We start from the raw sequence: 22248 nt of genomic DNA on the forward strand, positions 1-22248 counted from the left end.
GGCTGTTTAAGATTTAGAAGAAATTTCATCGCAGGATGTGAATTTTTGTAATTATGCCCCACAAGGCCGAATGCTAACTCAAGTATATTCAAGGCCTTGTATTCTCTTGGACTACAAGGGACATTGATCACAGATCAGATAGGGAAAGTGAATGAAAGGTCAGAGGTCAGATCAGCCAAGATATCACAAAATAGCACGACTGTTTCAAACTACACCATGGATTTAACTTTCTTGTATATCAACTTCCTCTTAAACAAGCCTTGCAGCAGGAATTGGACAGAGAACAGAGGAGACAAAGGATTTTTTTTTAAACGAGGATGCAAATAATGGGCCACTTTGCATCAACAGCAATTTAATCTAACAAATCATTTAATACAGAAAACATCAGAATGCAAGTATTGTATTCCAACTTCGTAAGTTCTCTGCAGGTGTACTTTATTTGCTTTTACTTAAAATGAAATACATGGCATTAGGTTAATCTTTAGAAGTTTAAAAACCACAATGTTTGAGAAGTGGTGTTTGTATTTTAACCATCTTAGACCAGCTGTGACGAAATAGAGGTTTAAAAATTGATAGCAAACACAGACGTAGCAGCAGCCAACACTATACAGCCACTAGTGTTGGGTGGTTTGCAACACACTGGAGCATTTCCATTCTGTACATATCAATACAGTTGTCTACTTCCTGTTCTTCACAAAGTCCTCTCCTTTCTTTATGGAAGCCTTCAGTTCACTCATAGCTTCTGCGATAAGCTTTTCTTCAAAAGCAGATAGTTTACCTAGCCCAAGATTCTTCTCTATGCCATTTTTCTAATGGGAGAAAAAGTGAAACATACCAACTTAAAACATTTTCTTACATATAATTTAGAAACAATTACTCTACACTAAAATATATAAATGAGAGCCCATAGAGAGGTCAAAGTCTATTTCGTGGTAACTGATCTCAGCTACAACAGGTTAGTCACGTTATCTTCATGAAAATGGAAAAAGGCAAGCAAGCTTCAAAGTCCACTTACTAGTTGGAAGTCTACTGGAACACCTGTGTACCCATAAAGGTGTGAGGAAACATTTAAATACTACTGATTCCTTCCCGAGGAATCACTGATCACCTAATTTCAACAAGATTGGTCTTTCTGGTATAGATCAGTGACAGCAGAACTGTACATTTGAGAATCACCAGCTTCAGCTTCGCAGAGTGCAAGATATTTGCAGGCTTAAAGTTAATCAAAAAGCAAACTTCTTCATACAGCTGTTACTTTGCTTAGTGCTCAGGATGCATCACTAGGAGTAAGAGCACTAATTGAATCTGTATCGAGAAGTAGTTAGAGCAAGTTTTTTTGAGAGTTACTGACCAAACCATTAAGCCAGCAACCTGGTGCTCATCCTAACCACTACATCGAAGTGAGCTGCTGTACTAACAAGAGCAATTGAGGGAGAAAACAGCAGGTTCTATCACACCCAACTGAAAGTGATAAGAGAACAAAAGATCTGGTTGTCTGTTAACACAAACTGGTGGCATTAGTCCCCAACAATTACCTTCACTCACTGTGCAGATTACCGTTCTGAGCCCACATCTCACTACTGAGGAGCTATCTAACACCAACCCCCACTAAGCAACCTTCTCCACACCATCACCAATGGAAGCAGTTCAACCCAGATTCTCAACCCGAGCAGATCCCTTAAAAAAACTAATTCACTTTAAACAAAAAAAAGAAAGGAAGGGTTGTGCATCAGTGTTCAGACTACAGTACCATAATGAACTCAGCTTTGCCAGGAATGCTTATATGGAATAGAGCTCCATACATGACCAAAGTTAAGTAGAATTGTCTGGCTTGCTCCACTATTGCAGATTAACATACAGAGATGGAATTTCAAACATAAAATCTAATTTTTAGAGTTGTTAAAACACCCAAGTTCTTAATATTTTGGTCATTTACAACTTATAACTGGGAGGAAAAGTTTAAAAGCTGAACAACCCACCCAGATTGAAAGTATTCAAACTCACCCCAAGTAGTAAAGGTGTAGAGAAGTATGGAGATTCAGTTTCTTCAGAGCGGACAAATGCACATTCCACTACACCTTCTTTACCATTCATAGCATCCAAGAGTGAGAAGGCAAATCTGGCACCAGCATAAGCCATAGACAGAGTGGCAGAACCTAACATCAGACAGAAAAAAAAACACATTGAACATCCACAATGCAGTTAGTTAACACAAAACAAATCCGCTTCCCAGTTAAATAAGGATCAAGATGGAAAAAAAAGGCACACAAACAATGGCAATTGTAAATCAAATTTCACAAACTTAGTAACCTCCATTGAGAGGGTGCTTCTGTCAGTAACATTACAGGTAGTGATTTAAAGGAAACATGGTTGATGTTAAGTGTCCAATTACCTGGGTTTTAGTTAATGCTGCCATTTGGCGTGCACTTCTCATTCCCAGCTACTAAAATTTCAGATCTTGATGAACTGAAGCACTCTTAATGCTGACAGATATAACATTCTCAAGCCTCACCCTTTCAGGCAACAATTCCAGTAACATATGCTCACTCGAGAACAGAAAGGCATCTCTAGAGACCTCAACCTCACAGAAAGATGCTTCCAAAAGGAGCAACTAAAGGTCTGACCAAAAAGAGAAGGATTTAAGAGAGCAAATTATGGGGGCAAGGTATTCAAGTCCTCAAAAACAAAAGGTGTATTACAGATGTGGCCATGTTTTGAATGAAGGTGAAATGAACTGTATCAAAGGAAGCTACTTACAATACAGGTGAAGGAGCATTACAGGCTGCTCAGTAATTTAGTTGGAATAGGGTTGAGGGGAGGATGGGTGGGTCAGCATAACAAGCATAGATGGAAAAACTAGAAACTCCGTTCCAATTATTATGGGGAAGTAGAGGATGAAAGCAGCAGAGACAGTTCAATAGACAAGCTTAAACTTATTGGCAAGTCTCTGGTCTCTGAGGGGTGAGGGGTGAACACAATGCCAAATATTACTTTAGATCTCCCAAGATTAGCTTAATAATTCATTATGTTTAAAATTGCCATCAATAATACTGAAAAATTAATCACTGTTGCAAACAGCCCCAAATACAATTTAAGCTTTATCTTCATTGCTCATTACATGACTGAATGGCTACAAATCTACACTTGTATGCAATCCAACCAACAGCAAAAGCAGCCTGATCAGACAAGTACAAAAAGAAAGACTCTTGGCTTCAGTCTAGCTCATCATGATCTTGCATTTTATCATCAACCTGCTATGCACTTGTTTGGTAGCTTTTACACTTTATTCTGCATTGTCTTTGTTCATGTTCTAGGTCAATGCACTGTGGAAAGATCTGATTTGTATAAAAAGTATGCAAGACAAGCCTTTCACTGTATCTTGGTACGTGACAATAATAAACTGGTATCAAAGTTTAGAACAGAAAACACGGCCCAAATTCCACCGTGGATAATAGGACAGGGATTTTTTTTTTGTACAAATGCAACAACAAACCTGCTCCAGCCTTGGCTTTGACCACCTCTGTACCAGCCTCTTGGATTCTTTCTGTCAAGGCTTGCAATTTATCCTGAGGGATTTCCACTTTAGGATTGCACTAAAACCAAAATAAAAATGAAAGTTAGCAAATGGAACCAACTGTGAATAACCTGTTAAATATACATTTAGCTGTTTTTTTAAAAAAAACAGAACCATTGTCTTCAGATGGCCAGAAATAAATTTTCTAGTTCCACAATTTAAAGAGAAAACACTCCCTTCAGGGTATAGTAGAATTACTGATAGAAGTGGCTGACACAATATTGGGAGGATGGCATCTCCCATATCTTTATATCAGCAAAGGGAAAATGAATATGGGAAAGACACTATGTAACTGGAGTGGTATGAAATGTTCTCAACATTGAGCAGCATGCAACTGCTGCAACACCTCCATCTTCACAGCAAAGCTGTTCTAGGTGTACTCACATCACAAATGCAAGTGGAAGATCTTCTAGCTTCCACTTCAAAATAATATTGGAGGTATAGTAGATTCAAAAACAGATCCCTTGGAATTTATGTCAAGCAGAAAGCACAGGCACAAAATAAGCAACTCAGTTATTGAAACAAGGCTAACCAACATAAATTTGTCAACGGATGTTCAAGGATTGAGCCGGATGAGGTGTCAGCAGAACAATGCCTGCTGCTTGCCTAGGGAGCAGCATACTGAGAAACTGGCTTGGAAGAAACAGCAGCAATGAAACAAGTACAGTCAACATTAACCTCAGGTTTTATCCATCTAGCAATTACTGACCAGTTAGTGATTAGTATGTGGAACAGCACTAAATTAAATGGAATCAGCAAACAAGTTTTCTGGGCATTAATGCTTTCATGGGTTTTGTCACAAAAGTATGGTTTCTATTAATTAAGAATATTTTCATAGTTACATCAATTTTTAATACAATGGATTTGATAGCAACATTAAATGTTTGCCTGATTTCTTAAAAATAAATGTAATTGATAAGGTTTATGTAGAACAGCTTCTCAACAGGAAGATTCTAAAGCAGACATGCACAATGCTGGAACTACAAGTGACTAAGGAATGCTACAGATAGGAAAAGAACTTAATACAGTAAATGAGTTGAACTGGAGTTCCTCAGGGAAACGTCAAAATCCTAATAATCTTTAGCTGCTTTATCAATAATAAACTTGTATCATGGGAAGGTCATGAAGCGTGAACAATTAGACTGGGGAGACCAAGCAGTTGTTCAAAATTATGTATGGCCTGGACAGGACGGATCCATTTTCGTTGGAAACCTCACCTATTAGAAGATACTGCGACAGACACTATACTGCAAATTGGAAGTTAATGCGAAGTGTTGGGAAGTAAGAGTTCTACATTTGATTGGCAAACAGAATGAAATAATTCCATCCATTAGGAAAGATTTCACCACTTTAAGTGCCAACTAGCTAATAACTGTGCAAGTATTCCATTAATCTGAAACTCTTCGGATAACATTGAGGCATGTGACAAGTTCCAAAGTAGTTTTCGGATCACAGAATTATCAGACAATAGCCAACTCCAATGAGGGCATTTAAACATCTGTTCAGATATTCAAATATATTATCAGCATTGAATTCCCACCATCAACATAGTAAATCAATAACAAGAAACTTAATGACAGACACTTAATGGTGTGCTTTCAATAATAAACTAGATTAAATAAACTACTGCAAGAAACTCAAAACTCCTCAATGCTTTCTAGCAGCTGCACAAAGCCAGGAGAATGACTGGCCAGTCCACAGCCCAGTGGTTGGGGACCACCGTTCTACACCACAGAATTGCAATTCCTATAATACTTAGAAAGGTCAACATCATGCGAGACAAAGATGCTCATTTGACTAACAATCCATCCACTTTGAACATTTACTTCTTCCATCAGCACAGCATGATTGCATGGTGTACATCTACAAAATGCCCTGCAGCCATTTGACAAGACTTCGTGAATAGCAAGTACATACAGACATTCTAGTTCTAAACCAGATTTCACAATACCCCAATTTCATCATTGGATCAGAATACTGAACTCTAAACATCTGCTCACTGAAAGCACCTTGACGACAAAGTCTGCAGCAGTTCAAGGCAGCAACACGTCACTTCATTCTCAAGGACAATCAGAAATGGGCATTTTGTTAGCCAGCCATGGTCACATCTTACAAGCAAATAGGGGAAGAAGGCCCCATTAAGAAGATATTAATCAAGTACCTCCATTCTTATGTCAAGATTCAGTTTTGACATACATAAAAGTATTTTTATCCACAATAGTTTGGCAAAGTCAACATGGGAAATTGGCTTTCAGAATTAATTTCACTGGTGATTCATGGCTTCCAAACAGTAATAAAATGAAGATTTAACATTTCTTAAATTAAGTACAAAATAGCTGAGCCATTCACTTTTTTGTCATCTCACACCTACTTACTTGAGAGATCAGAGGGATGATAGTCTTTCCAGCATGGCCACCAATCACCGGAACAGATACTCGTGCAGGGTCAAGGCCCTGCAAAACAAATAGAAGCATTTGTATTTTATCCTTAGTGAAAATGTTACTGCAATAAATCAATTATTTAACAAAACTCTAAGTAGTTCAGAAACAATTGTCCAGTAATTGCCAAGACTTCCTTCAGAAGTACATTGGCTGGATTGAGCTGTTATAATGTGCAGATAGGACCAATTTCACCCAATTATGAAACCTTCAACCAAGAAAGCATTTTTGTAATCATGGGATTACAAAATCCTGGTATTTTGTTATCTAATTTTTTAAAAAAAGGTAACAGGTAATAAAAAAAATTTTGCATTACATATTCAACAAGTTTTGCAAATCAGATCCCAATACTATTTATTATACTTAAATTTTGCTGCACAATTTTTTGGCATCTTCAATATTATATATTCAATGGATTTATTTAGCCTGCAAATGAGAGTTTATCAACATTTTACTTTAAAGGGATGATATTGTATATTGCAATTTGAAGTTAATTATTAGACATATTATAATATAGCAAAGAATAAAGAAATGCAAGGACTTGCTTGACTTCTGAACATTAAAACATGTGAAAAGCCAAAATGCAGACAGGAGTACATACTAAATATTTTATTTGGAGGAAAGGGGGAAAACAAGCAGTTGTGAGAAAGCTGCTGCCATAAATTAGTCATTTAAAAAATAATTAAACCCAAAATAATTTGAAATTCTTGATTTATGAAACATTATTTCAAAGACTGGGCAAGAGAGACAAATCTCAACAGCATTTTAAGTTTAATTAGCCTGAAAATATTTAGCAGGATTTTTGACTTCAATATACCTCATTATGCCTTTGCATCATACTGTCAGCCTGCACAGATTTCACAACCTTTCTGCATTATTATTTTCCCTTGTATTACCTCAATGCACAGCTGTAATACAACGGTTTGTATGGACAACATGCGAAACAAATTTTTTACTCTACCTTGGTACATGACAAGCACTCCTTTCAGCCAAGGCTAACTTTATGTTTATGGTACAAGGAATAGAACAGTAAAATTTGGCTGTTGATGTTCAGGACAGGGACAGGGATGTGAGGGAATTAGAGGCCAAGCCAGAATCTAAGTTTTCGCTCTGCATTCGAAGGCCAATGACATGTATGTGGGACATCCAGTTAGATGTCAGGCTGGCAGAAAAGTGTACCAGGGATCTGCCTGGTCAACAAGTTGTCAGTTGGTTCTGGAGTCGGCGTTCTGTGCAGGCATGAGGTAAGAGTTCCGATGACCCATCGTGTTTGCAAATCAGCAAGACTGGAGTTCGAGGTCCTGTCAGTTCGAGGCATCGGCATGTCCTGAGATCTATGCAGAGGATTGAACCGGAAGTCTGCAAGTCAAGACACGTTGACTGGAGTTGAGTATGCGAATCTCTGAGAGTCCATTGGGGAAGTCAAGGCCCAATGTCTGCAAGTCTGGGTCTGAGGAAAGCTGGGGGGGTGTCTGTCTGTCTGTGTAGGGGAAGAGAAGGGCTTGTTTTGCTATTGTTTTATTCCTTGTTGTTCACTGAGCATTGTTATGTTGGTGACACTTGTAGACTGCCCCCAGCACATCCATGAGCGTACTGGTTGTTAACACAAACACATTTCACTGTAGACTTTGATGTACATGTGATAAATAAACTTGATTCTTGATCTTGAAATTGCTTCGAACTTGGTGCGCACTTCCTAACAAAAGTGGTTCAGTAAATATTTCTATTGTGGATAAATAGCAATTACAGATCTAATTTAGAGGGAACTTCATTATTTAGAATACAAGTTCTTTAAATATTACATTAACAACTTGCATTATGTATAGGCCCTTTGAAGATAAAGTTATTAGCCATTTGGGGAAAGAAATATATATATTAAAGCTATTTTGAATTCCATGGAGCATATGGGGATCTTCCGATATCCAGGCAATCTTTCTTTCTTTTTCTCTTTTTTTCAGATAGGGATGTTAAGGGTGGGGGGAGGAGAGAAGGGAGGGCTGATATTATACTCTATTATTCTATTCATTCTATGTAATTATCTAAAAAATTGAATAAAAAATATATTAAAACTTGCATTGAAATTAGCTTTCCACCTGAAACTATTCCCAAACCAAATTAAAATAATTGACAGTGCTACTGCACAGAAACAGATCCTCTGGCCCATCTAACAAATGGAACAGTATATTACAAATTGAAGATTAAACAAGCAGCCAAGATTCCTCATTTTGGACAGGGAAAAACAACAGTTGATGTTTTCAGTGCTCCCCCAAGACTAGAGCAGTAATATTGACACATGGTTGGTATCAGTTCATCCCCATTAACGCATACATCCAAAACATTGTTCAACACCCAGTGAGTCATGTAGCACCGATTCACATCAAATAACAATTTAAATAGCCAAAAACAGCCACATTATCTGGTAATCATCACTTGTGAACAATAAAATCTTAGGTTTAAACATTAAATTTACATCCATCTAGCCCAAAGTAAAGATCATATTTTTGTTGTTTACCTTAAGCTCAGCAACAAAAGTGTTGGCTCTGACCACATCCAAAGTGGACACACCAAAGATTTTGTTAGGGTTGTATACTCCAAGTTTCTTGAAAATTTCTGTGGCGATTGGTATTGTGGAGTTTACCTAGAAAAATAATAGGCTGCTTAATATAGGAAGGAGAGAGAATACCAAAGCACAAAATATTCTTTAAAAATTTACAATGTTGCCCTCATTTTAATGATCTACACACTTTCTAGACTGGCATTATAGATAAAAAATTGAACTATAATTCAGTTAGAATAAAGACTGCAGTTGGTCAAATCATTTGCTTGCCTACGTCCAGTCATGCAAACAGTTTAAAGGATACTCAAGGGCTTGTCCAATAAGAGTATGATATATACCAAGTTAATTCCTTTGTAATTTGACGATTTCTCATCAAATGGCTAAATAAAACCAAGCGTATTCTTTATAATTCAAACTAAAGGGGATCTTATTTAAATTTACAAGATCCAGAGGGGGCACAACAAGGTAGATATTGAGATATTTCCATGAGACAGAGTCTTTATCCAGGGGATGGCATTTAGTACTTTTACTTGCAGAGGTAATGAATCTCAGAGCCATTTGCCTGTGGTGGATTGTGACGGCTACAACATCGAAGAGGATTTCCTAACCTAGGGTCAGAAAAATCTTGTAACCACATTGTCTCAATAAGTTAAATTACAGCATCTAATACCATCACTTCCACATAAATTTAAGCTATTTACCAAGTATCTGTTCAAGGATCAGACAAGAATTGACACCAGAATGGGTTCAATGTTTAAATTATAATTGGTTTATGGAAACTTAATATTGCAAAAACTGGCCAGGATAATGGAATGTTACTTAATTGGTTGCATTGTGATCTGAATGTGCATCTTTCCAATAAACTGTAGGATAGTTCTGTGAATAGGTCATTAAAATACTATTCCCAAATTAGCAATATTGTTTTCAGCACAAGATAAAAGCAGAACGTCCTTTCAGCAGCATTTTAGAATATTCCTCATTGAGAAGCTATCATACAATTTTCCAAGACAAATAGCCCCATGCCTGCTCCATTATTCAACTGGTTTATCTTCTACCTCAAACACCATTTTCCCACCTCGTGTCCAAGACCCTGTCAACATCTAGAAATCAAATTTAGTTTAATTGCAAACATTACTGCCTTTTAGAGTGGATAATTCTGTCTTCTACCTCCACATAGATGAAGAGAACTTTAATACTCAATTTGCTACTTTTAAAGACATTATCAGCTGAAAGAACACACTCACAGGGTTGGAGATGACACAGATCATTGCCTCTGGACAATGTCGGGCACAAGCCTCAGTTAGATCTGCAACTATTGAAGCATTTGTGGTGAAGAGATCATCTCGTGTCATACCTGCAAAAGCAATTTCAATGTTTACACTACATCAGTATGAACTGATTAAATATTGCCAAGTATTTCTCAAAGCATTTGTATTCACATTTTTAATGATAGTGTGCAATTTAATGGAATCTTTAAGCTTGAATATAGTAGAAGCATTAGTTTAAAATACTAGAAAATACGAGCACTAACCAAATTTTAACCAAGGTATCCTTCGAGAAAAGAAAGCAATACATTTCCAAAAAGCAGTTATGGGTTACCCAATCTTAAAAGTTACATGTGATACTGTTTAACTGGATTTGAAGTGACACACATCCCCTCAGAGACTCTCAAAATCTCCAGCAGAAAAATACATAGAGTGATTCACATACAATTTGCAAATTATGACAGTGAATTTGAATAAATATTTAAATATATTCCACCCCACCCCAATTAAATGTACACGAATCTAGTTAAATGAAATGCAGAAAAAAATACAGAACAGGAAAAGTGGATTTAAAATGAGTTAGCAATTCAAGTGCTTTAAAAAAGCAATGTGTTCTTTATTAATAGAAAAATGAAATATTCTTTAACAAAGAATAATAGAAATGGAATAATAACTGAAAAATCTTAAAAAAGATCAGGAAAAATTAGAAAATGAGGAATAATTAAACAAAAATGAGGAATAAGTCACTCTAACACTCATGCATATGCTGCAATTCATTGAGATCCTGGCTTATTTATCTTTGATCCACTTTTCTGCATCAACCCCATATTATCTCCAATTCTATTAATACCCAAATATCAATCTCAGTAGTAGTTTGAATTATCGACTGTTCACTTGAGTGAAGGATTTGAAAGATTTTTTCCCCTTTGGAGAACACATCCACCCTGGATGTCTAGCCACTGGCTCTAAAAACACCAGGAGGGAACACCAAAGGGAAATCAGATCTATTTTGTTTCTAGATAAATATAGTAGGCTGCCATCGATCCCAGGTTTGTGCCTCTGGTGGACTGTGTCCACTCCAGGACGCAAGCCTGGGAGGGAAGATTTGAAAAACTGGCTGTTGCTCATGCAGCAGCTTCCCCTCTCCATGTCACTGATGTAGTCCACGGGAAGGGCAAGCACCGATACAGCTTGGCACCAGTGTCACAGAGGTTGCCAAAGTGCAGTTGTAAACAACATCAAACTGCCTTAGGAACCCTGGCTCCAGATTTCTTCCTTGGGTTTTACTTCTGAAGCCTTTCCCATGGGTGGGTTTGGCCGCAAGGTAGCAGTTGTTTAAAAATCAGTTTGTTTTTTTTTTTCCACAAAATAATTTAACATTAGCACTGCTTTAAAGCAGGAGTTCCCGATTTTTGTTTTATGCCATGGACCAATATCAATTTGGATTTCTTTTTCTTCTTTGAACATGTGCAGCTTCCCCACTTGAAAGATATTAAATACGTCTACCCTAAGGTTTTTTTTTTTAAACTGGATTCCACTCAATGACCAAACAACTTTTCCTTTCTTTTATTTTTCGCAAGTGCGGCAGTTTGATAGTTCCATCAGTCATTAGGTGAAAAAATTGGCTACCTCTCTGGACTTTGTAGACGGATTCCGACCTGCAGAGTCTCCACTTCTCCAATAGACCATTATGTTTTCAAAACGGGCGGCCCCTCCTGAAGATTCCCGAGCTCGTCTTAAACCTCGCGCCATTTCCCAGAAGCGCCTACGCGCGATGATCCCAGTGACAAAGTAAGCGCTAACCCAAATGCAGTGACAGCAGTGCTCTTTTCCATGAAACAGTCTCTCAAGTTATTTAAAGTTCAGCATTTCACTGCAGATTCCAACGCTGCTCCTGGGCTGCCGCTGTGATGCTGCGGGGTCCCCCCAATGTTCCCGGCAGAAGCAGCACTCAGGCAGTGGGTTCCATCTGGTCTATCAGTCGATTCTTGCTATTACCTTTAAATTTTATTTTCTTTTGCCTCTAGGTCCCAATACTTTCTAGAAACTTTAGTTTGACTTGATAACCAATACCATTAAGAGGTCCATAGACCCCATGCTGGAACCCCTGATTTAAAGCTAATCAGTACTGGTAATTAACCTATTTGCTTCAAATTAGTTCAGTTGAAAGTGTTGCACTGGAGAAATCAAAGATGCATTAAACGATATATTAAAGCCAAACCAGTTTGTCATAGCAGTATGCTATATATGACCCATTTCATTACACCCTTACTTTTTATACATCATTTTGAAGTAAGAATCCGTGTTTAGGCTTGAAATGTCTGCCCAGACAGAGTTGAAGCTCACTAACCAAGACTGAAATACATACCAGGTTTCCTCGGCACTCCGGCAGGAATAACCACCATTTCGCATCCTTTTAAGGCAGCAGGCAACTGTTCGGCACCCAAATAACCTGGGTGAAAACAATTTTGGTCAGTACTGTATTATTTAGAAACAAATTGATAAAGACTAATTACATGTAATGTTTAATGACCATAAAGCATTCTGAGAATCTCCAGTTGTCTTACAAATATAACCAATATTGCAGTGTAGCAAACATGCCAAGCAATTTACAACAGACAAGGTTTCACGTATTAAAATGGTAGTTTCGGAACTGGCCATGTCTCAAAAGAGAATCAGCTCTTGTAAACTAGCGTATAGGAAATTTCATAGCTAATAGAGGGCAGACAGGCTTTTAATTTAGTACTTCATCTGAAATAAAGCTGCACCAAGATTCCCTGCTAAACTGGAAGTCTATGAGAAAATTTTAAACTGTTTGGAATCAAATCTTGGCTGCAGGCAGAGGTTAATTAACTCCACCCCAGGAGTTCTTCAAGGCAAGCACCTTTTTAACTATTTCAATTTTTTCTTCCATTAAATGTACCATAAATGTGAAATTGTATTACCATATACCTGCACACAATGACATAAACAGTTACGTATGTAGCTAGCATAATAAGCATTAATAACTAATAACACATTACCTGGCACTAGCTGGCATATCATCAACCAAAGGAAGTCTGATCACATATCCTTACACATTATCACCAATGCCACCACTATCACTACCATATACCAATAACCAGAAGTATTGCACTGTAAGCACTGACTGCAAGAGTTGATCAACCAGTACATTTCTCATAGTTACTCATCTTCTAACTCTACAAAGTCTTTCCACTATCAGCAAGAAAAAGAGCAAGCATGAATAGACAATTTCACCAAGCCTTTCTATCATCTACCAGATACAGTACCGTATCTTATGTAATTGCCTGAATGAGTGCAGATCTAACACCAGGATAAAGCAGCCCAACTGACCAGTACCCACCTACCACACTAAATAAACATTACATCTATCACTGGTACCCACATTAGTAATGTATAGCATTTACAAAATGGACATGCCAAGCCATTTTGATCATGGTACACAGGGAACACCACTAGCTGCATGTTCCACACTGACTTGGAACAATGTCTCCTGCAAAGTTCAAAACAAATTTATTAACAAAGCACATATATCTAATGCAACTCATTTTTTTTTGTGGGCTTGCTCAGCAAATCCAAGAACCATAATACAATCGGTGATAGACTGCATCCAACAAGGAAGACAAAAGTGTGTTTGTAGATTATGATAACACTGACAATTTTCTAGTACTGAGATGCAGTTAAAGCCATAGACAAAAAAACATACATTAGCAGGTTTCCTCTTCAGAGCTTACACAGGAATAAATTGAAGCTGGATTGGACTATTTGACCAAATAGTCAAATATATTAACTATTCAATATATTCTCGTATCTGCTCTGCCATTCAACAAGATCATGCCTATTTCTTGTGCTGATGTCACCTCCCTGCTCCGATTCCCTTAATATCCAAAAGCCTACTTTTATTCTTGAACATATACCCAGTGCCGTGACAAGCCTCCAAAGCCCTCTTAGTTGATAATTTCATTGTGCAGAGCATGATGTTTCTTCAGAAATCTGTTCAGTCCCGACTGTCAAAAATTGGTTTTAAGACAGGGTCCAGGCAATAAATATCAGCCCTGCACACAATCCAATTTTTAAAATTTACACAAATTCAGCTTTTATTCTTAGAGATTGGGCCCAGGCATCTTGACTTCTCTTCAAGACCATCTGTCAATCTGATAAATTTCCACTGCATTCTTATCCCAGGTACAGAGACTAGTCTGTATGCAGATTCAAAGTGCATCCTTACCAGGACCCTATATAAATTATGTTTTTGAAAAAATGTGAATACAATAAAATTTAAGGGACCACTTATCTTCCTAATAGTTTTCTGACATATAGTACAAAATAACTTTGTTATGTACAAGGTTACCTAGGTCCCTCTGAAGATCATCTTTCGATTTGTCACCATTTAAAAAATATTCTTCTTTTTGTCTTTCCCAGCAAAGTGAATATCTACATTAAGTTTCCATCTGCTATGTTCTCACCTTTTCACTCAGCCTTCCATCTAACCTGAAGCCTCTCTTCATCCTCAATCTCCACTGTCCCCCAGCTTTACAATGTACTACACAATTCCCTCAGCCAAATCAAAGATTACGAACAAGCACTCCAGCACTAAACTTCGCAGGACCCTAAATGAAAGCCTCCAGTCTTGAAAATGACACCTTTATTTCCAGATTTTCTGTATTTTAACCAAGTCCCAATACATGCTGGTACATATCCCCAGATTCACACACAGGTATTTTGTTTGTTCGCCTTGCATGGCACATTAAATGTTACTGAAATTCCAACATGGCAACAGGATCCTCCCACTGATGTGATTAGTTACAACCTCAAGTCCAACAGATTCAATCACCATGTGACAAACCCGGAGTCTGCCCAACACTATTTCCTTAATCCACTAAGGAAATGATCTCCTGCTATAATACCAGGCTAAGTGGTCAATATTTTCTGTCCATCTGTTCTTACATCAGACTGGAACAATGGGGTTCATTTTAAGGCAATCGGCTACAGACCAGGCATATAGAGTGCCATCTTAGACCATTTTTGTTTGGCAAGTTTTTACATACACAAATACAAATCTATACATTTAAAAAAAAGTTGTACTCACCAGTTACTTTTGCCCTGGTTTCGATGTGGCTGAGATCTGCTGCAACACCAGGTGTGTGTGCAATATCATACAGTGAGAGTTCACCTACAAGTGGACTGTTCTTCAGTAGCAGAGAGAGGGGCTGCCCAATGCCACCTGATGCACCCAACACTGCTACCTTGGCATTGCTCTGTGCAAAGGAAAAAGTGACATTGTAAAGTGTAGATTAGCCAATGTCATTAAAAGAGTGAATGAAGAACAGTAACCATTTTCTAATACAACTTATTTAATATTACTTCCTGCAATCCTTCATCTAATAAATTAATCTAATGTTATAGAATTCCTGACTTTATCAAAGTCACAACTGCATCTTACTTTGTAAATTAAAGTTTGAGTTATAACTTACTGCCCTTCCTGTCAATCACTAGAACAGCAAGATTCCATTTCTTTCACTTACTCAACTTTCATTAGTTCATAAAACTATGCCAAAATGTTATTCCAAGAATATCACAAGGCATAAGATTCAGTACATACGCTGTCCTTAAAGTGAGAATGTTGCTCAGACTCTCTACCAGTCATGCTTGCACCAAGCCATTTCCAAGGCAAACACCTTCAATCATCAGCATCTTATAATTTCAAGTATGCTGCATATGGAATTAAGACACCAGATAAGCATTTGTAAACAGAATGCAGAATGAATATAGAATGTAAAACAAAAAAAATCAAACTTTGTAAAATTAATTAACACATCATTGATGCCTCAATGTAAAAAGGAATAACAGCTACTCAAAATGTCAGAATCAGGTTTATTATCACTGGCATGTGGCATGAAATTTGTTAACTTAGCAGCAGCAGTTCAATTCATTACATAATCTAGCAGACAGAAAAAATAATTTATAAAATAAAACATGAATAAACAAGTAAATCAATTCCATATATTGACTAAATTAAAAATGTGCAAAACAGAAATACTGTATATTAAAAAAAGTGAGGTAGTGTCCAAAGCTTCAAAGTTCATTTAGGAATCAGATGGCGGAGGGGAAGAAGCTGTTCCTGAATCACTGAGTGCGTGCCTTCAGGCTTCTGTATCTCCTACCTGATGGTAACAGTAAGAAAAGGGCATGCCCTGGGTACTGGAGATCCTTAATAACAGATGCTGCCTTTCTCATACACCGCTCCCTGAAGATGCCCTGGGTACTTTGTAGGCTAGTGTCCAAGACAGAACTGACTAGATTTACAACCTTCTGCAGTTTCTTTTGGTCCTGTGCAGTAGCCCCTCCATACCAGACAGTGATGCAGCCTGTCAGAATGCTCTCCATGGTACAACCATTGAAGTTCCTGAGTGTATTTGTTGACATGCCAAATCTCTTCAAACTCTTAATAAAGTATAGCCACTATCTTGCCTTCTTTATAACTACATCAATGTTGGGACCAGGTTAGATCCTCAGATCTTGACACCCAGGAACTTGAAGCTGCTCACTCTCTCCACTTCTGATCCCTATGAGGATTGGTATGTGTTCCTTCGTCTTACCCTTCCGAAGTCCACAATCAGCTCTTTTGTCTTATTGACGTTGATTGCCAGGTTATTGCTGCAGCACCATTCCACTAGTTGGCATATCTCGCTCCTGTACACCTTCTTGTCACCACCTGAGATTCTACCAACAATGGTTGTATCGTCAGCAAATTTGTAGATGGTACTTGAGCTGTGTCTAGCCACACAGTCATGTGTATACAGGGAGTAGAGCAGTGGGCTAAACACATACCTCTGAGGTGCACCAGTCAGCGAAGAGGATATGTTACTACCAATTCGCAGACTGTGGTCTTAGTTAGGAAGTCGAGGATCCAATTGCAGAGGGAGGTACAGAAGCCCAGGTTCCGCAACCTCTCAATCAGAATTGTGGGAATGATGGTATTAAATGCTGAGCTATAGTTGATGAACAGCATCCTGACGTAGGTGTTCGTGTTGTCTAGGTGGTTTTGCTCAATACTTGAATAGTATTTAGAAATGTTTAGCTCAATGCTTGAATAATATTTAGAAAGCTACTGATGTTTCACTATATTGAGATAAAATCTAGCTCTACTCTACCTCATCCCAACCGAAATGTAGCGCTGGCAGTGTCATGGTCCGGGCCTGCTTTGCTGCCTTGCCATCATTGATGGAACAATGAATTCTAAATTGTACCAGCAAATTCTACAGGAAAATATCAGGGCATCCGTCTGTGAACTGGAGTTCAAGAGAAAGTGGGTCATGTAGCAACCCTAAACACACAAGTCAATCTACAAAAGAATGGTTAAAGCAGAAGCAATTTCATGCTTTGGAACGGCCAAGTCAAAGTCCTGACCTTAATCCTATAGAAATGTTGTGGAACGAACTGAAGCAAACAGTTCTTGCAAGGAAGCCCACCAACATCCCAGAGTTGAAGCAGTTTTATAAGTCAGAATGACCTAAACTTCCTCCAAGCCGATGTGCAGGACCGATCAACTGTTACTGGAAATGTTTGGTGGAAGTTATTGCTGTACAGTTATTGAAAGCAAAAGTTCACTTACTTTTTCCAACAAATACATGTAATATTAGATAATTTTTCTAAAGTATAATTTTGTGTTCTTCATTTAATTGGGTTCTCTTTATCTAGTTTTAGGACTTGAAGATCTGATCTCATTTAGGTCATATTTATGCAGAAATAGAGAAAATTATAATTTGTTCACAAACTTTCTAGCACCACTGTATATACAAAACAGAATTATGTACGCCAATTACAGCAATAGAAAAAGCTGATTCTGTATTGTTTCAATTGAGTTCTCGGCAAGGTAAATAATTTTCATTTAGCGACATTCCAAATTGGAATGTAATCCTGGCATTCAATATTTAGATATTTTGAAACGTGTACTCAAACACACAAGTACAGACGCCAGCAAAAATTGCAACACTAGCGATTCTACATATTGCAACTTGGCATCGTCATTAACAGTCTATTGGTTAAATACTAGGTTTTCAAGTGCTATAGTATTTCATTGTGTTCCTGGATGTGTCTGTATGACTAGTTTGTTATAAGTAAAAAGTGTTGAAACAAGTTTCAGATTAATTACATCAGCAATTCCAGTATAGCTTAATATTTATTCTTTGTTAAATATTTAGGCTACAACTCTGCTGCAAGCAAATTTAGCACTGCACCTGTTGCATCCACTCCTTATATGCCCAGAGAACAGTTTTGGAAGAACTAATCTAGATATTGACATATTGACATGCCAGAGACTAATATCTTACGGCAGTTGAGCCCAGGATTTCTCACTCACAGACTCCTATTTGCTCATTTATAGTTTATTCTCCAAGGAATTGCCACCCCCCCCCCCCCCACCCTCTCTGTAGCTTGGGAGTTTCTGTCTAATTCCCAATCCTGACCAAGTGCCTTTGGCCAAATATGTTAACTATCTTCCCATAGTGACTTGCTGAGCATTTCCAGAAATTTATTTCCCCTTTTGAGGGAACATTCAGCAACTTGACTTGCACCCCTCTTTGTTGGTGGATGCTCAGTATATTTTGCAGCAAAGGTCAGAGTATCAGTTGAATAATTAGCACAATAGCAAAGTGAGCAGAACTGGACAGAGGGGAAAAAAAGACACGATTTCAAAGATCCCATTAATGACTTAACCACTAATTACTAACAACTAATAAAGAAACAAAACAGCTTACTGGCACAAATGATAAAACTTAAGGGAGGAAAGCACAAGCAACCAAAAGCAAAACCATGAAAAGGCAAAGTGTTATGCACAAGACAACCAAGAGTGTGGAGGCCCAAGAATTATGCAAAACCACATCTGCTCCAATACAAGTGTCAAGTTGGAAAATATAACATTAGGTAAATGACCTTTCATCCAAATGGCAGTATCCAGTCAGAAAGGGCCAGTAACATTATGAAGGATCTCACCCACCCTGCTCATGGATTGTTTGTCTCACTCTCATCAGCAAGGCTATGTAGCATCCACACCAGGACCACCAGACTCAGTAAGTTACTTTCCCCAAGCAGTAAGCTTATTAACACCACCATCCGTTACTTATTATTTCCTGTCAGTCACCTTATGTACAGCCAGAATTATTTTATGGATATACAATCTATGTTTACAAGCTATCTTATGCACTTATATCTTTTTTGTGTGCTGCACTGGATATGATGTAACAATTACTTCATTTTCCCTTTACATTGTGAGCAGAAAATTACATTAAATGATCTTGAATCAACAGGCACTAATTTAATGCCATTAGAAACAGAAGCATAGAAAACCTACAGCACAATACAGGCCCTTCAGCCCACAATGCTGTGCCAAACATGTACTTTAAAAGTTACCTAAGATTACCCATAGCCCTCAATTTTTCTAAGCTCCATATACCTATCCAGGAGTCTCTTAAAAGACCTTATCGTATCTGCCTCCACCACCGTCGCTGTCAGCCCATTCCACGCACTCACTACTCTGCATAAAAAAAACCTACCCCTGCCATCTCCTATGTACCTACTTCCAAGCACCTTAAAACTATGCCCTCTTGTGTTAGCCATTTCAGGTCCTGGGAAAAAGTCTCTGACTATCAACACAATCAATGCCTCTCATCATCTTATACATCTCTATCAGGTCACCTCTCATCTACTGTCACTCCAAGGAGAAAAGACCAAGTTCACTCAACCTATTCTCATAAGGCATGCTCCCCAATCCAGGCAACATCCTTGTAAATATCCTCTGCATCCTTTCTATGGTTTCCACTTCCTTCCTGTAGTGAAGTCACCAGAACTGAGTACAGTACTCCAAGTGGGGTCTGACCAGGGTCCTATATAGCTGTAACATTACCTCTCAGCTCCTAAATTCAATTCCACAATTGATGAAAGCCAATGTACCATATGCCTTGTTAACCACATGGTCAACTAGCACAGCAGATTTGAGTGTCCTACGGACTCAGACCCCAAGATCCCTCTGACCCTCCACACTGCCTAGACTATTACCATTAATACTATATTCTGCCATCATATTTGACCTACCAAAATAAACCACCTCACACTTATCTGAGTTGAACTCCATCTGCCACTTCCCAGCCCAGTTTTGCATCCTGTCAATGTCCTGCTGTAACCTCTGACAGCCCTCCACACTATCCACAACACTTCCAACCCTTGTGTCATCAGCAAATTTACTAACCCATCCCTCCACTTCCTCATCTAGGTCATTGATTAAAAATCACGAAGATAAAGGTTCCCAGATCAGATCCCTGGGGGCACCGGCTTCCATGCTGAATATGACCTGTCTACCTGTTCTATCTTCGTCAATGTGTTTAGTCACATCCTCAAAAAATTCAATCAGGCTTGTAAGACATGACCTGATTTTGACTATTCTGAATCATATTATGCCTCTCCAAATGTTCATAAAATCCTGCCTCTCAGGATCTTTTCCATCAACTTACCAACCATTGAAGTAAGACTCACTGGTCTATAATTTCCTAGGCTATCTCTCCTCCCATTCTTGAGCAAGGCAACTGTCCAATCCTCCAGAACCTCTCCTGTCCTCATTGATGATGCAAAGTTCATTGCCAGAGGCTTAGCAACTTCCTAGAGGACTAAGCAGAGGTTATATCCTAATCCATTTCCAATAAAAAAAATCAATAGCCCAAAATATCATTGCTTTTGTCCAAGTGGATGCTGACTGAGCCGCTGAGTATCCCCAGATTTTCTGGTTTTAGTATCTCAGATTCCAAGCACCATGAATTTTTGATGTCACATGCCAAGATACATTTTGGTTAGGAGCTTACAAATCATATTAGAGGAGCAAGATTCAGAAATGATTTTCTATTCACTAATGCTTGACAAGGAGCAGCATCGTGAACAAAAATAGGAAAGTTAGTTATTGGGGGACTTTTAAAACAAAATGACAAAGTAATGGTACTTCACTTAATAAGCAGGTAATTGGTTTCAGACTACCACACATCAAGCTATGCATTAGTCTGCCGGTATCACTGCATCAATGAATCTTCAGCCATGCCTGGAGTTCATGTTAGTCCATGCAGCATTTTTTTTTTTAAAAAAAAAAGCAATTCAGTATCACTCCCACTACTGAAGGCATCAATAATGACAAGTGCTCATATCACAATACCACCAAGCAATCAAATATCCCAAAATTGTTTGAATTTCCAGCATCTGTAGATTTCTTCATGTTTGATCCCAAGATAAACATCTACTTGCATATTATTTTCATTAAACAAGCAAATATTCAAGCTTTCATTACATCTTTACAGAGACCACACAGACTGCAGGCAAAAAGCAACATAAAAATCATTACTCCAACGCAACAGATCTTGATAAATATTTTGCAATGCAATCCAATTTTTCCCTTATATGATTCCAATAAAACTGGCCCCATGAGGTCAAAACCTAAATTTCTATTTTTTTGTTCACAAACTCACATCAGACCCTAAACTTAAGATCACAAATAGCCCAATGCAATTTGTTATCCACATCAAATATTTGCCCTTCCTTCTATCAGCAATGGTGTTACTCACTGCCTACTCACACTGTAGTGAATGCTGCCATCTCCCCAGTTGCCTGCTGATCCATTTTCAAATTACTAGAGTACATGCTGATTATCATCTTTTAGGTGAAACATACAAAAAAGCGAATCGTGCTTTATCAGAAGGCGGTGGCGGCAATAAGTGAATGGCATGAAATAAAGTAATTATTTGTACATCGTACGATAATGATACATTTAGTTGAGGAACCCCAGATGCAGGAACTAGGCACACTAAGTCTCAATCAGGCAGGACATAATCTCTTAAAAAGGAACCGCCAACACAACACTGCCGAGCAAAGCACAGGGATGGAAAAGACGTGGCCCGAGACCCAGTAGCCTGCTGGCCCCCAGAAGCGACACCACCAGCAAAAACTTCACGTGAAGTCCCGGTTGCTCAGCCCCCGACCAGTGACCCCAGGCCTGGAAAGACAGCTGGCCAGGCCTTGAGCTCCATGCGGAGGGATAACTCCACCGCAGTCTTTGCCACACGGCACGCCGATTTGCCCGTACCTGAGAGGAGCCGGAGAAACTCCTGCTGAGTGCAGCGGCAGTAGCAACAGGCCTGGCGACACGGGACAACATCTCAGCTGATCTCCACGATAATGCGACTCAAACGACCTCCAGCAGCTAAAGGACTAAGTGAGGACAGCGACGCATCCTAACTTGCTCCCTCGGCGCCAATTGACCAATCCGCTTCCTCATCTCCCACTTCCGCTCTCGCTGATTGGTTAGCACCGCGCGCCATGCTGTCCAATTTATCCATGGTTTGGTTGAATTGAAGCGCA

The 22248-nt window shown here is 38.5% G+C and overlaps 1 protein-coding gene across 1 annotated transcript; it reads right to left on the minus strand.

Annotated features, from left to right (window-relative positions):
* Positions 1 to 418: 418 nt before the first annotated feature.
* mdh2 (malate dehydrogenase 2, NAD (mitochondrial)) lies at positions 419 to 22131 on the minus strand. Its single transcript, XM_073053807.1, has 9 exons — positions 21974 to 22131; positions 14945 to 15113; positions 12203 to 12286; positions 9814 to 9923; positions 8525 to 8650; positions 5950 to 6027; positions 3494 to 3593; positions 2005 to 2156; positions 419 to 809 (listed from the first exon to the last, which is right to left on the minus strand). The coding sequence occupies exons 1-9, from the start codon at positions 22043 to 22045 to the stop codon at positions 678 to 680; spliced, it is 1023 nt and encodes a 340-aa protein (XP_072909908.1). The 5' UTR covers positions 22046 to 22131; the 3' UTR covers positions 419 to 677.
* Positions 22132 to 22248: the final 117 nt, after the last annotated feature.

This window comes from Hemitrygon akajei, chromosome 8 (genome assembly GCF_048418815.1).
Source record: "Hemitrygon akajei chromosome 8, sHemAka1.3, whole genome shotgun sequence".
In the NCBI taxonomy this organism is placed as follows: domain Eukaryota; kingdom Metazoa; phylum Chordata; class Chondrichthyes; order Myliobatiformes; family Dasyatidae; genus Hemitrygon; species Hemitrygon akajei.

What these genes read in the sequence shown, in the direction of transcription:
- mdh2 (XM_073053807.1), bottom strand. Translation starts at nt 22,045, where the DNA reads ATGTTGTCCCGTGTCGCCAGGCCTGTTGCTACTGCCGCTGCACTCAGC. An exon ending in AACCAGGGCAAAAGTAACTG is followed by an intron (nt 12,287 to 14,944) that starts GTGAGTACAACT and finishes GTTTTCACCCAG; the next exon opens with GTTATTTGGGTGCCGAACAG. An exon ending in TCATCCCTCTGATCTCTCAA is followed by an intron (nt 3,594 to 5,949) that starts GTAAGTAGGTGT and finishes TTTTGGTTTTAG; the next exon opens with TGCAATCCTAAAGTGGAAAT.